The sequence below is a fragment of the Mastigoproctus giganteus genome, chromosome 5, assembly GCF_048544385.1.
Source record: "Mastigoproctus giganteus isolate SK-2022 chromosome 5, ASM4854438v1, whole genome shotgun sequence".
In the NCBI taxonomy this organism is placed as follows: domain Eukaryota; kingdom Metazoa; phylum Arthropoda; class Arachnida; order Uropygi; family Thelyphonidae; genus Mastigoproctus; species Mastigoproctus giganteus.
In genome coordinates, this window is record NC_143579.1 from 187,274,422 (window position 1) to 187,289,322 (window position 14,901).

A 14,901-nucleotide genomic window follows, 5' to 3' on the forward strand; every position below is an offset into this window, starting at 1 on the left:
TTCTTCCAATTGATTTTATCACTAAACTATATACACTGAATGGACAGAAATCATGGGATACCTACCTAGTAACGGGTTGGCTCACCTTTCCCCCGGATAAGAGCAGTCACATGACGAGGCATTGTCCACTAGTTCACGAAAGTGTTCCACGGGTATTTCCATCCATGCTTGCTGCACCGCTGTCCATAATTCCGTCATATTCCTGCGTGGAAGATCCAAAGCTCGAACGGACCTTTCCACAGCATCCCAAAGATGCTCCACAGGGTTGATGTCCGGTGAACGGGGCGCCATTCCATGGTGGTAAAATCTGCGGAATGTTCTTCGAATCATGTTCTAATCATCACCTGCTGGAAGAGTCCATTGCTCTGTGGGTGCACGATGACCATGATGGGATGCAGCTGGACAAGTAACCTGTACCCTTCAGAGATGCGTCTAGACGTACTAGAGGTCCCAACGTGTGCCAGTTGCCGAACTTCCACCTGCCTGAACATTTCCTTGTTGACATCACAGGTGCATAGCTTCGTGCGATTTCCGCCAGATACGCACCCTCCCGTCCGCTCAAAATAATTGGAAACTACTCATCGGATCCGGAGGCCCGTCTCCAATCATCCAAGGTCCAGTGCCGATGTTCTTTCGCCTAGTTGAGGCGTAGAGTCCTGTGTCGTGGTGTTAGCAGTGGGACTCTGGTGAGTCGGCGGCTCCCATAACCTATTGCGGCTAATGATCGCCTGATGGTCTTGGTGGAGACGTTCCTGGCACCTCCCTCGTTGAAGTCGGCGGTGATTTGTGCCACTGTTGCTCTCCGGTTGGATGAAACAATGCGAGACATACGTCGATGGCCACGTTCATCCACCACCTTTCTCCACCTACAGAGCTGTTCACGATGAGACGTTATTCCAGAAATGGCGTATTCCCGATACATTATTGATACTGTCGAACGGGGATAGTGCAATTTCTGTACCACCTCCGTGATAGCGTGACTCATGCGTCGGGCACCCACTATCATCCCTCTTTCAAAGTCAGTTAACCACGACGTTTATCCATACTGACATCGAATTACCGTCTACGTGAATGCAGTGTACGTATATACCTGCCAAGTGGTGGGTTCGTCCACTAGCGAGAGAGGTGAAAGCCTCGCGTTGCCCAAGAACTTGGTATCCCGTCCTTTCAGTGTATATTATTATTATTATTATAATATTGTCTCGCTTTTGTCGCATTGTGGTATTTAATCAATATTTGAAAGACTAGAAGTCTTACAGTATGCAATGTGGAAATAATTCTAATGGAAGATTAAAAATACTGTATATAAAAAAACACCCACCCAGCCATTAGGGATCAGTAAGCAGCATGTCTACTGTTGCCATCAAAATATATCGTAATCCACTGTCACGGTTAATTAAACAGATTCAAGGGCGTTAACTCCTGTGTTAACTAGGGTTGGAGGGGGATGCTGCATTCACAACTGTTACTATAGCAGTACACGAAAAGTATATTATAATTTAATATAATAAATATTACAATAACACGAAGGTCATTCAAATTAAAACGGTAAAATCAACATAAGATGCATATAATACATAAGCTGATGATTGATAATTTTGTGTCAGATTATTGATTGAAGTCTGGCGCCCACATGGCACCATCTGCTGTTGTTACTTGGAAACAGTCAATTTTTAAGATGGCGGCACCTTTCCAATCATGTACCAAAGTAGAGAGAGAGAGATGCGATGTGTAATCCGATTTTTGAATGCCTTCTGCATTCCTATTCCTTCTGAATAGGAATAAAACTTAGTGAAATTTATTACAGAAAGTATGGTGGATAAGTTTAAACGTGGTATTGAAAGCGTTGGGGATTCTTCTCGATTAAGGGCATACACATAGTGTCCTGACACTATGTGTATGCCCTTAATCGCCCGTTCAACAATTCCAGAGAAGTTTGAGGTATTACGCCATCCTCCATGTTCAGCAGACTTAATTCCATATGATTATCACCTTTTTTGACACTAAAATACGCACAAAAGGATATCACTTCTCATCAGATGAAGAGGTCAAGAGAACTATGCACGACGAATTGCCCCAACAACAACCACAAAACGTTTCCTCTCGAAGAACCTAAGCGTTGTAGGAAGTGTGCCCGAAAGTAACGTGAATGCATCAAAGATTGGCATGTCTAGTTTCCTTTTTGTTGTTTTCATTTGAATGACCTTTGTAAGTTTGTTTCATAAAATTAAATTCAGATTAAGTAAATATAATACGATAATTAATAGATAGACCATCTTATTTCTATTCTTGCAGTGACTGTAGAAACAGAGGTGAAAAAGTCGGCGAAGCACATGAAACTTAAACCTAAATAAATAGATTTTTAAAACTTTACGCTGAAGTGCTTTTTAGTTCCAGTATTTGGGTCAAAGTTGATCCGAGAAGGTTTAAAATCACTGTTTCAGGTATCAGACCTTTCAGCAGGATTCAAACTCCTCATAGGCGAAGGCAACTATAGGACCTTAGAGGGATTTGACTGGGGTTTATAAGACTCCGAAAGGAAAATAAATGAATGAATACAGTAATTGTTGTGAAGTGTGTATGTGTAATGCCCGACTGCACTTTTTCAAGAGGCCCAATAAAATTAATGGCTTTCTTTCATTTGCTTTCCGTCATTAGACTCGTCGAACTTGACCTCTCGTAATCAATAGTAAAAAAAAAAAAAAAAAACACTGCACCACTATTTAGAGATCGTTGATGGGGAACATTAGAAGTCACGGAAGCTTGAAATTTTATTATACAATAACAAATAACGGTTTAACACTTTTTTTTTTTTTTTTTTAGCAGACTGCCACTGGTTACATGAAAAGGGTCTGCTGACTGGACCTGGATCGTGTCCATCCCTGGTGTAAATTCTAAAAGTGGTCATTTCGAATAATATACTGAATTTTGTCTGCTAATATGTCAATAAATAAATTCTATAAATATCTTTTACAGTAATCAATGTCAAATATTGTTAAAAGTTTTGTAACGTATTTATAATGCAGTTCTTATCCACATCTGTACGATATCTCGGTGTTTTAATAATAATCTTGACGATTTTAACGCTAAAAATTGGATGTTTTGTATTTTTATTGGGATAAATTGACAGTTTTAGGTATGGAGTTTAGCTATATTAAGATGCTCTTTTTGCCGTTTTACATCATTTATATTTAGGCGAATTACTTGATATTGTTTTGTATATATCAAAACTATTATTCAGTTTTTAAAATGTCTTTTGCAATTATTCGGTATTGGCAAAATGATTGATAATGCCAATTATCACGCCATATGAATGCTTTCATATGTTACGACATTGCTCTGACAGATCTCGACATTATTCTAGTCTTCCAGCAGTTGGTAAAACACTGGATATTAAATCGAATTGCTGAATTATGAAAACTAATGATTTATATATGGCGTTTACTTTTTTACGAACTAATTAAACATGTAGTTTGATTTGCATATAAGCAGGGACTGAAATGTGAAGCATCTTCGTTCAAAAACTAATTTAGGGTGTTTCTAAGAGTACTCCATGTTGTCACTACTGGTGACGTCATCAGACATCACTGTGTCCTTGGGGTATTCCTACTCTGCAAAAATATGTCTCCACCCACATGGACGGCACCGGAAGCAGTAATTTACCCGCCATTCTCAATGTTCTTTTTGACGACTGAAGGGAAAGGGGGGGAAGGATATTGGCGAGTGCCTCACGTTGAAGATTGTGCGTGTAAGCGGAACCATTACTCGCCAGGAAACGCTGCGATGCCTCGTTTAATTTCTCGCTCGAACAACTCGTATCCCACATTCTGGGCCTGCCGACAGGGCGAGGTGGTGTCGAGGGACCGACGGGAGAGGTCATGGAGTTTGTCGTATCTAGCAGATTGGGACAGTGAATTTCCTCGTGATGGAAGACTTTTTAACAGTATTTTATGGGAATTTGGATGGATGGAAGGTCGAGTGCAATTATCAAAGGAATGAATGAAAATACCCTGAAATGTATGAACATCGTATCTTGATTTGGTATTATTTCCCTTGTATTAGTCTACAGTCTTTTCTAGATCTGTTGAAAAATATCTTAATGTCATAATGCCTACACATTTACACTGCGTCACATAGCAGTGGCTTTCTTTCATCATTTACTTTTCAAAGGCTGAGTTAATTCCAAGGGTAATATTTCGAGACGATTCCACAGAATGGACCGATTATAGCGCAGCAATCGTTTGAGAGTTTAGATATTTAAGCTACAAAGAGGAAACTGTTCATGGGTCATTTGTTGTAAATAATGATTTTCTGTATTGTATTCTATTCGCTAAAATAATTCTAATGACACCGAGACTGGTTGCATCATATATGCTTGTTGGCAAAATCCTACAAGATACTGAGGTACCGACGATATGGTATTATACCATATCGTCGGTACCTCAGTATCTTCGATGTGGATTCCTAGTAGATCTAAGGACATCTAGTGTAATTTTAAGCCGTTTCTGTAGCAATCATTCTACTGCGCCACATAAACTTGAAATAAATTTATCAATTCTGGTATCGGCTGGGAATACCCATGATGCATTTCTTTTTGCGTAAAAAAAATTATTTTTACTATTCATCCTATTTTGGAATAAAGGAATCGTGGATTAAAAAAAGAATCAATGATGCATAAGACGTATTTAAAATGATAAATTTTCTGTTTATACTCCGGGACGACCAAACGGTCAGAGGAGTTCACAAGATAGACAGAATACAAGAAATAGCACCATATAAGGCCGCCGTAGCCTAGTGGTCAGGCGCGCGGGTGCATAAGTACACGTGCCTTGAGTGACCGGGGTTCAAGCCCGTGACTGCTGAATATGGTGCTGTTTCTTGTATTCAATCTATCTTGTGAACTCCTCTGACCGTTTGGTCGTCCCGGAGTATAAACAGAAAATTTATTTATTTATTTTATATTCAGCAGTCACGGGCTTAAACCCCGGTCACTCAAGGCACGTGTACTTATGCACCCGCGCGCCTGACCACTAGTCTACAGCGGCCTATTTATATTTTATTGTATCGGTTAAGAAAAACAACAGCCGTGTCTAAACCGGTGTTTGTTATCTGGGGACAGGAACGTCAATGTGAAGCTGCTGTAATTACTCTCGACAGTTTCGATTTGTCTGTACATTGGTCGAATCTCAGAAATAATAAAACGATTAAATGACAAAATTTAGCGTAGTGGGGATGCAAGATTCACTTCCTATTTCAAGCAATCAGTTGAATCTCTGACATGAAATCTGGTGCAACAAAAAGCCATGGAAATTTTAAACAGTGGCATGATAATGTGTATTGACCTATATAGTAGAAAATACTGAGCGGGACAGGTCGACATTCTGCCACATGCAGGAAGCAAAGGATTTATATCAAATGAGAAAAACTCTTTCCCTACAACAGCTTAAATATTAGTTCCTCTCTATATATGAGAGAGGAGACGTCTACTCAAACTTGATGTACTGTACTACTACTGCGTGGCACAGTTCCTTCAGTGAGGAATGTGAATCCATATACTACGCCCTTCCCACAATTCATTTGGGTTCAAAATGACTAAATTCGGCATTACTGTTCTCAAACTACTCGCTTCTCAGTAATGGGAAGGTTGGAGGTAAGCTATTCTTGAAGAATATAAATAATAAATAAATAAATTTTCTGTTTATACTAGCAGCAACATGAGGCAAAGATAACTATGTGACAGTCGGTAGAATTTTCAAATCAGAACTTATCAGGCAGGAATATATACCACGGGGAAAGTTATAGAGCAATGAAAAGTATTAAAGATTATAACAGGTAAAAGTGCTGCAGAGATGGTTAGGCTGAGCGATAATCTTTACTTCTTCTCAGAAACAGTTTTGGCGAAATATTCATGAGATTTCGAGTTGTAACATAATTCAAATAATTACGGTGGCTATCAGTCAGCTATAGAAAAAATAGGTCACGAATTTAAATCTTCTGCACAAAACAAGACTAATGAATTTAAAGATTATGTAATTAAAACAACTATGATAGTAATTATCCACTATATTCGATGATTCAAACGTTTGAATCAAGAATAAACTAGTTAAACATTTTCTGGGAAGAGCAAGGAACTACCCTCTCCCGGGCGGGGGTAGCTCCCGTAGGAGAACCTTGAAAGTTCAATACCCCAAAACGGGGCATTGAAATTTCAAGAAACGCGAAGTGTAGTGGTCTGTAGCCTCGTGTGTGACCGACTGTCGATTTTAGGTATGTGAGGGGAAACCGGAGTACCCGGAGAAAACCTCACTCCACGGCCCGAGATCGACTAACTCAGCGCCGAGTGGAAGAAGGCAGGAAAACTTCCTCAATACCTTCTGCTGGATTCGAACCCAGGCCCTTCCACTCGGCGAACAAGCACGCTACAACTGTGCTACCGTGGACCGCACGAACAGTGAGCGCAAGTCAACTTATATGCTTTTCATTTTCCCCATGATAGTGGGATCGTTACAGGTAAATGAATCATTCATCATGCGATGCTACAAGCAATATGTAATTAATTGTGTTAATTATTTTACGTAATTATAAACACTGAAAATGTCAAACTTGAATACGCGCACGGAATCGTCACACCATATTCGATGATATCTTTTGTATGACTTTTTTTTTTTTTAGTGTGTCACGAACTATAATCTATTTCACGAAATTGTTGATTTGTTTTGTTCTAGTGAATCTTGATATTTGCTCGAAATTTCACTTTGATGTTTGCATCTTTGTTTATACGATTTTGAATGAGTTTGTCTACCAACTTACAACCACTGCTCTGCATGCAAAGATACATACAGTGTTGCCAAAGATGTGGTTTTACACGAATTGAGTATGATTATCAAAATGAGTCAAACAGATTGTTCATGAATGCCCTTAGTACTTTTATATTAATTCTTTGCATTATCACAGATTTCTGCAAGATTGCACACCGGACTTCAAGTACCGTATACAGGTTCAGCTGAAATATTCTCTTACATACTTCGGGTAGAGGTAATAATCCTGTAATTGGGGGGGGGGGGGGGTGACAGACTGAAAAAAAAAATCATCACTTCTTTTTTGGGGTAGGGGACGTATTCCAAATATGTCCTTGTTTAAAAATTGGATGAATCGTTAATGCGAACAATTTTCTAAAATACAAAAATATTTGTGTTATTATTTCCCCTTTTCGGGGTGGTATTTGTTTAGGGTCTAACGGCACCAGACTTTCCCCCATCGCGTAGTATACATTGTCGTGTGATACAGAACACTGTAGAGGCGAGAGATATAAAAGTGTATAGATATTGTAGAGTGTAGTGTTGTGTACCGTTGTTCATCTGACCTTTTAGCCGTTGGGCTCCTGGTGCGGCCCACCGTTTGCCACACTATGACCCGGGGAGGCAGGTCAGGTATCCAGTAATTTTTTATAGGTTTTGCCACCTAGTTTCCTGAGATTTCAGTGGCTAGACCCTAAAAAAAAAAAAAAAAAGGAAGGAAGGAAGCATTAGGATTGGGTTCAGCCGAATTAGTAGTGGCAAATGATGCAGGGAAGCAAGCTTACACTAATGAACAAAAGTGTTTGGCTAACCCTTTCGTTGTGATAACCGCATGGCGTAGCATGACTCCACGAGAACGCGTTCTCAGCTATCCTGGACGTCCCGAAGTTCGGCACTGGCGAATGCTGCATTCCACCGCATCCCACAAATGCTCGATGGTGTTGATTTGGGGAAATTTGGCGGCCAAGGGAGCACACAAAATTCTTGGACATGATCCTAGAACCATTCCTGCACAATGCAGGCCTTGTGATATGATATGTTGGCTTGTTTAAAGCATCCAGTGCCATCTCGATACACGGTCACCATGTAGGGCAAAACTTGGTTGCCACATCTACACCTATGTACTCTGTGATGGAATGCAGAATTATTACAAAAGCCAGAAAAAAGCGTACTGTCTGGTTTATGTAGTATTGTTGTCTGGCTGCTTGGCCCCAAGGGACTCTATGTTGCCCGTCACCACCGCTACTGGGAGATGACCCAGGCAGTTAGTTCTCTGGCAGAGTCGCCTGAGCTTCCTGTCAGAGACTTAAAAAAAAAAACAGGAAGAGATTCAGGTGGACCGATAGGGTAGATGGGCACCCAATCAAGGCGAAGTAGGGTGATTGCCAGAAGCCTAACGCACTCTGAAATCTCGCGTTCCAGGGAACGCCAGCAGTAAGGTTGAGTTATGTGGGAGTCTAGCTGGTTTTGTCAAGAAGGAGGTTGTAGCTGCTGTACCACAGCTTGTGCAGCTCTGTATTCAGCAAAAGTCGTTAAGCCTTGTAGGATTCTTCGTTCTGGAGAAGTAAGTACCCTTGATTGCAGGAGATGCATTGTGCCTCTGTAAATAGTCTAAGTTTGTAGTTATCATAAGCAGGACTCCTCATGTCCACAGTGGCAAAGCGGGTCAGTTTTTCTTGAAGGCTCCATGGCCCGTGAGAACCTTGGTGGGGTTTGCGGGAAGGTGTAGTTGCCCTGGATTACTGCCACAAGTCCAGGAGGTGGTTGCAGATTCTCTTTCTTTCTAACTGCGGATCATTGGTGTCTGGATACCCTTTTTTAAACGGGTGAAAAGGCCTCTTCTCATGGCTTTAAGATATAGTGGTAGGCAGCCTGTGATGATTTGGAGGTCATGATGAACCTTTTTGTATGGTTTCTAGTTTTCCTTTATTCCTTTCCAATGTGGAGATGAGAGAGGGAGATCCAGTGATGTCCATGATACCATCGCCACAGTCTGGTTGCACAGTTGAATGATATTCAAATAATTAGCATTAGCATTAGCAGAGGCATATGATGCAAGAAAGCAAGCTTATTCAGCATCAGCCAAAAAAAAAAAAAAAAAAAAACCCTCTCCCATTTCACCCCTCCGTTCGTTCGAAATACCTGTCCAGTTGAGCTTTAAATTTGTTTAGGCTATCAACTTCAACAACAAGTGATGGAAGTCGGTTCCACCAACCAACCACCCGCTGGCCAAAGGCAAATTTCCGCACATCTATCCGACATCCGTCCTTCCTCAATTTGAATTTATGCCCTCTGAGGTGATTATTCTGAGAAAGATGAAGAATCCCATTGGCATTGAGCATGCTCAAACCATTCAAAGCCTTATACACCTCTATCAGATCACCTCGCCAGTGCCTAGTCTCCAGACTCTGTAATTTGCAAAACTTAAGCCTTTCTTCGTAAGAGCAACCCTTTGTTCCATTTACTAATCTTGTTGCCCTTCTCTGTACCCGTTCCAGCAGCTCTACATCCTTCTTGAAATGAGGCCTCCAGACCTGTATACAGTACTCAAGATGTGGCCTAACCATTGCCTTATACAAGGGAATAATCACCTCCTTATCCCTGCTAGAAAAATTCCTGTATATCATTGACAAAACACCATGAGCTACTCTTGCAGCTCGTCTGCACTGCTCAGAGAACTTCATATCTGCCTGCACAATTACCCCCAGGTCCTTTTCATTCTCCACCACTGTCAGTGTAGTACCGCAGAGTTGATACATTGCTCTGGGGTTACTGTTACCCATATGTAGTACTTTACATTTGTCAATGTTAAACTTCATAATGTCCAAGTTTAGTGCATTTTCATCATTTCTGTACATAGCCAACTACATAAGTAGTTATAAATTGGCATCATTAAGTATATCTCATATTGTGAATACCTTCCCAACGAGTTGTCATGATATTGCACTACCCCGAATAAGTAACGCTTCACCATAGGAGAAGACTATTTTACTTATTCTTAGCGGATACCATCACCCATACGGCACCGTTTCAGAGCTTATTGGCTCCTTATCAGTGCGTGGGCAGGTATCCTGGTGTTGCAAAGTATAAATCCACAATGCACTAACTTGTATATTAGTTAAACTATTTACGTAACCTGAGGCTTTTAGTGATATTCAAATATTATTAAAGAAAGCTATTGACTACATTTCAGAACAGCCTAGCAAGATAACATTCCTGCCTGAAAACTTAGTGAAAGATATAAATAATATTAACTGAAATATTTATAACTCCAAGAACTACATTTTCAGAAAACTATATATATATATTCTGTGACTATTACTAATATAAAATAACACTAATACTAGGTGGCAGATGACTCTTATCAACCGGTGCAATACTACGACTTTGCTCATTGGGAGGTTTGAAGTGGTGAAACTCATGTTTAGTCTCTAGAGCAGTGGTTCCCAATCTTTTGTCACACTTTAAGTTAAAAGACGAATATTAATGGCATACCGAAACAGTGATTGCCATCGAACTTTCAATGTAATTTCTACGCCAAAATCCTAATCTCGCGTCACGCCAATATTCCGAGGCACACCAGTTGGGAACCACTGCTCTAGAGCAAAGTTTCTGGCGTCCCCCTTCTCCTTCAACCCATGCACGGTACTACTACTACTACTAATACAATACTAACACCAGATGGTAGATGAATCTCATCGACCGGTGCAATATCACCACGGCTTGAAGTGGTGAAACCCGTGTTCAGTCACCAGAGCAAAGTTTCTTACATCGCCTCCCTCCGATGCACGGTTTTGATACCGTTCGTGTTTGGTAGTTTCATGTAAAGCTTTGTAGTGAATCAGTGTGAACCATCTTTATTCAACCTTGTTTTTTCTTCCATATCTTTTAATTATTTACAGAAGTTTTTCATTTTCGTTCATATTCCTATATGATATTTAAAGTTAGATTTTCCCTTGTTCACATGGAAACTTCAGCCAAAAGCTGACGTGTCTACTGGATGCAAGGGAAAGTCTGAATGAATTGTAATATTCAGTGATCACTGCCACGCATGTGCTTATTAACACTGATTTCTGTTCCTTTTGTAGATTCTAGTAGCCCTGGGGATTTTGCCTATGGAGCTCAAACAGGATTCTACGAGTATTTTCAGGGTCATTCACCTGACAATATCACCTACCCAGGGACAATCCCTTTAGTTCAAAATCCGCCCCCGCCTCCAAGTATGGAACAGGCCATTCCTCCAGGGTTACCGCCAGGTATGTATCAGGCATTTTACCCTGCTCGACTCTAATTGCAGGTTCTCGAGTCTTTCGGACAGATTTAGTGAGGATAGGGATCTGCCACAGGTTAAGGCTTCCAGCTCGCCACCTCATAATAAATACCTTAACGACTGGTGATTCACGACGAATAAGCGTACGCACAATTTGTACAAGGTATGTAAAGACTACTTACGCTGTGCCTAAAATTGTATAATTAAACATGAAGTGATTGCGGCCTATTGAATGTTGTAATTTGAGTTTTTGAATATCATGCATATAACTCTATTTCAAGAATGGGATAACCGCCTAGTCATGAGATTATTTGCAGTTAATTGTACCCAAACTATAAATATTTGGTGGCATTCACTTCTGGCAACGCGACTTCACGTCTTCCGATAAGGCAATCTGGACTTTCTACAAACAAAACAACAACTGGGATTCTGAATGTGGCAGTTATTTTGCTATAACTTATTATAATAATCCCATTCCGGATAGCAGTCTTTGTCTGGATTTATCGGCCGGTACGCACACACATTTCTAAGTACAAAAATATACACTGAGTGATCACTGAATTATGACCACCTACTTAATACTTCGTAGGTCCTCCTTTTTCCCTCAGTACAGCAACTATCCGACGTGGCATTGATTCAACAAGATGTCGGGAGGTATGGCCAACCAAGCTGTGTGTAATGCGGGTATGGAGGTGATTGGTGTATCCAGACGCCTGATCTGCTTTTCCATATTGTCCCCCACAACTGCTCTATGCGATTGATATCGGGGGAGTTCGGAAGCCAATCGATATGCTGAAAGCCAGAACTGTGTTCCTCAAACCATTTCTGCACAACAAGTGCCCTATGGCACGGTGCATTGTCATCTTGGAAGATACCATCGCCATTCGGGAAAAGGTGTAACATAGCGGGGTGTACACAGTCAGCAAGCAGTTGACGATAGCGGAGACCACTGATGCGTTGTTCCACATGCCCCACACCATAAAACCGCCTGCACTTTTGATACCATGCATGATGGATGAAGAGCCTCATGTTGTTGACGCCAAATCCGTACACGACCATCCACGGTGTGGAGTAAATAACGTGATCCGACCAGCACATCTTCCAGTCTTCTAACGTCAACTTGCATGCTCTTTGCACCAGGCGAGTCTTTTACGCAGATGAACCTTGGTTAGGAGAGGATGCCGTAGGGGTCGTCTGCTGGTATAGCCCATACGTGCGACGTATAGTCAGGCCAGATATTGTTCCGGGTTGGCCCATGTTGTATTGGGTAGTGAACTCTTCAACAGTGCTTCGTCTGTATGAGTCGTCGAACCCGGCGTTCACCTCTAACATCAACCTTTCGCTGACCTTTGCAGTTTTGCCGTCGGGTTGTTGTTTGACCATTTTGACTACGGCGGCTCTCGAACATCCCACCAGCTCGTCGACGAGCACTCACAATCTATCCTTTATCAAAGTTCGATAAATCCTTCCTTTTACCCATCACGCTCGGAATTTTACTACCTACTGAACCACTGACACTTTATCTATGCTACGTAGATCGACTAACTGCGCACTCTCGTACCTCACGTGGTCAACTGGTCGCATTCAGTGATCACTCAGTGTAATACGTATATGAGCAAGAAGTCCCGGTACCTTTAAAATAAGTAATTACATTTTTGAAATTGGTCAACCGAATGGGAAAAGACGATTGACGTTCATTTTGGAGAAGAAAGGGTGTGAACAAACCTAACAGGGCATGCCAAATCTTTAAAAGTTTGTAAATTTGTTGAATACAGGCAACGTGCGCTAACAGTGGTAAAAGTAGTCGAAGTTTTCATGTTCAGGTGTTATTGCTGAAGTGGCCACCTGCGGCGCTGCTGTAGTGTAAATGGAATAGCAACATACACTGGTGCAGAAAGAGCACAATGCCGTTTCGATGAAGAAACGAAGTCTGTAACACAAATTAAGTATAGATTTCGATCTACGATTGGCATAAGAGACTTGTAGACAGCGGATATTCTGTGCGTCACAATAAAGAGAGAGAGAGAGCAGACCTACCGTAAGTAAAGGGCTTCATCCACACTCCAGAAAAATCAACGTATCGGGCCACTAAATAAAAGGTTTATCAAAATCATACAAACCAATACGGCTGACAAAAAAACCAGACGTCAGGTATTTATGTGTGGACACCCACGTGGAGAGTGTGGGGAAGTTTGTTTGTTATTGGGTTTTTAGGAGCATTAGCAACTAAGGCCATATTGCTTCGGGGATATGCGGTGGTCATTCCCTGACCTTTTCGCATCATCCGTATTTGGTGGGCACAGGCTCGTGTGGGGGAAGTAAATCCAAACGTGATTTTGGAATTTTCGAGAAAGTCAACATATTTTGTGCTTCAAGTTGCGCGGCCCGTTCTTTAAACAGAGAGAACAGTCACCGGTCCTGTGTATCGAGATATGCTGGAGAATTATCTGATGGCGGCAGCGCTGTGTTCTTAACAAGATGTTATGGTGTGGGGCTTGGCTGACGGCTCCTTCCTTGCTACCTGGAGAGAAGTTACGCTCAAATTAATACTTAAAAACCCTGAAAAGAACGACGACTCCTCTTCCGCCTTACTGACTGTTACAATGGAAAACGACTTGCTTCAGCACTGGAGTTTGGCTTCAAGAAGGGTTTCAGCTCTGAGGACGCCGTCCATAAGCTCATCTCCCAAGCCAATGAAACGCAGCACAAGTATACCCTAGCCATTATGGTGGATTTCGCCGGCACCTTCAACCAGCTGTGGTGGCCCAGCATTATTAGGAGGCTGCGGCTGGCTGGACTTTCCTACAATCTCTATGAGAGTATAAAATCCTACCTCAACAACAGATCCGTCCAAATTGTAACCAAATATCAAAGAGTCTCCAGATGTGTTACCCAGGGTTGCCCCCAGGGCTCTGTTCTGGGACCATTCCTGTGGTCAATTGTCCTGGACGAGTTCCTGGGGGATGGAATCCGGCAGGGTCTTACCTCTGGCCTTCGCTGATGACCTTGCTCTTATAATACTCTGACACAAGAGATGGACTGGAATTGAAAGCAAATCGAGCTCTCGGACGGCTACAGAATTGGGCCTCACTGCACGAACTATCTATCTCGGGTGAAAAAACGAAGTCCATCCTGTTGAAAGGGAAACTTCAAATCCGCAGACCCCAGTCATGAAGATAAACAACATACCAATCAGATTATATACTGAAGTTAAATACCTAGGCCTCCACATAGATGCAACCCTCACCTGAAATACCTTGCCATGATCAGAAGAATAAGCAGGGCTGACTGGGGTCTGAAGCACAAGGCTCTCTCTCTAATCTACAAAGCGGTATTCGTACCGATTGTCTGCTATGGGGCCTCCATATGGTGCACTAGAGCAACACTTGAGCGGAACAGGCGTAAACTCGATTCAATTCAGCGATTTATGTTTCTGTATGTTACCAGGGCTTGCCGCACAGTCAGCACCCCTGCGCTCCAAGTCATCGCAGGATTCATGCCCCCTCTACCTGGAAGTACTGAAAAGAGGCCTCTACCAGCGCCACAAGAAAGGTATTCCACCCAACTACTGGATCTGCATCTGGACCTCACAAATGACCATAAACAAGAAAAAAGGCGTGTAGCCAGCCACCTGCAGTGTGTGTGGCAGGAGTCCTGGAATGCAACAAATAAAGGAGAAATAACTAAGAAGTTCTTCCCCACAATCGCCCTTACCTATCCCAAGCCTCCTCCCTGGTATTCACCTGGACTGCAGGCAACCTTTCTGCTTACTGGGCATGGCCCATTCCAACAAAAGTTAACAGCGCTCGGTGTCGAAAACAATCCTTACTGCGG

General features: G+C 42.0%; 1 protein-coding gene across 2 annotated transcripts in view; it reads left to right on the forward strand.

Moving 5' to 3' along the window:
• The window catches only part of LOC150085939 (LIM/homeobox protein Lhx1-like), a 206,082-nt gene that overhangs the window by 172,655 nt on the left and 18,526 nt on the right, over window positions 1–14,901 (forward strand). The window contains exon 5 of one of the 2 annotated variants that reach the window (XR_016546947.1): window positions 10,886–11,230. Coding sequence is in view for 1 of the 2 variants with exons in the window: in XM_090373598.1 (XP_090229724.1) it covers window positions 10,886–11,053 (168 nt within the window). In the remaining variant the exon portion in view is untranslated. The remainder of the gene's footprint in view (window positions 1–10,885; window positions 11,231–14,901) is intronic. The other variant, XM_090373598.1, reaches the window with a different exon arrangement.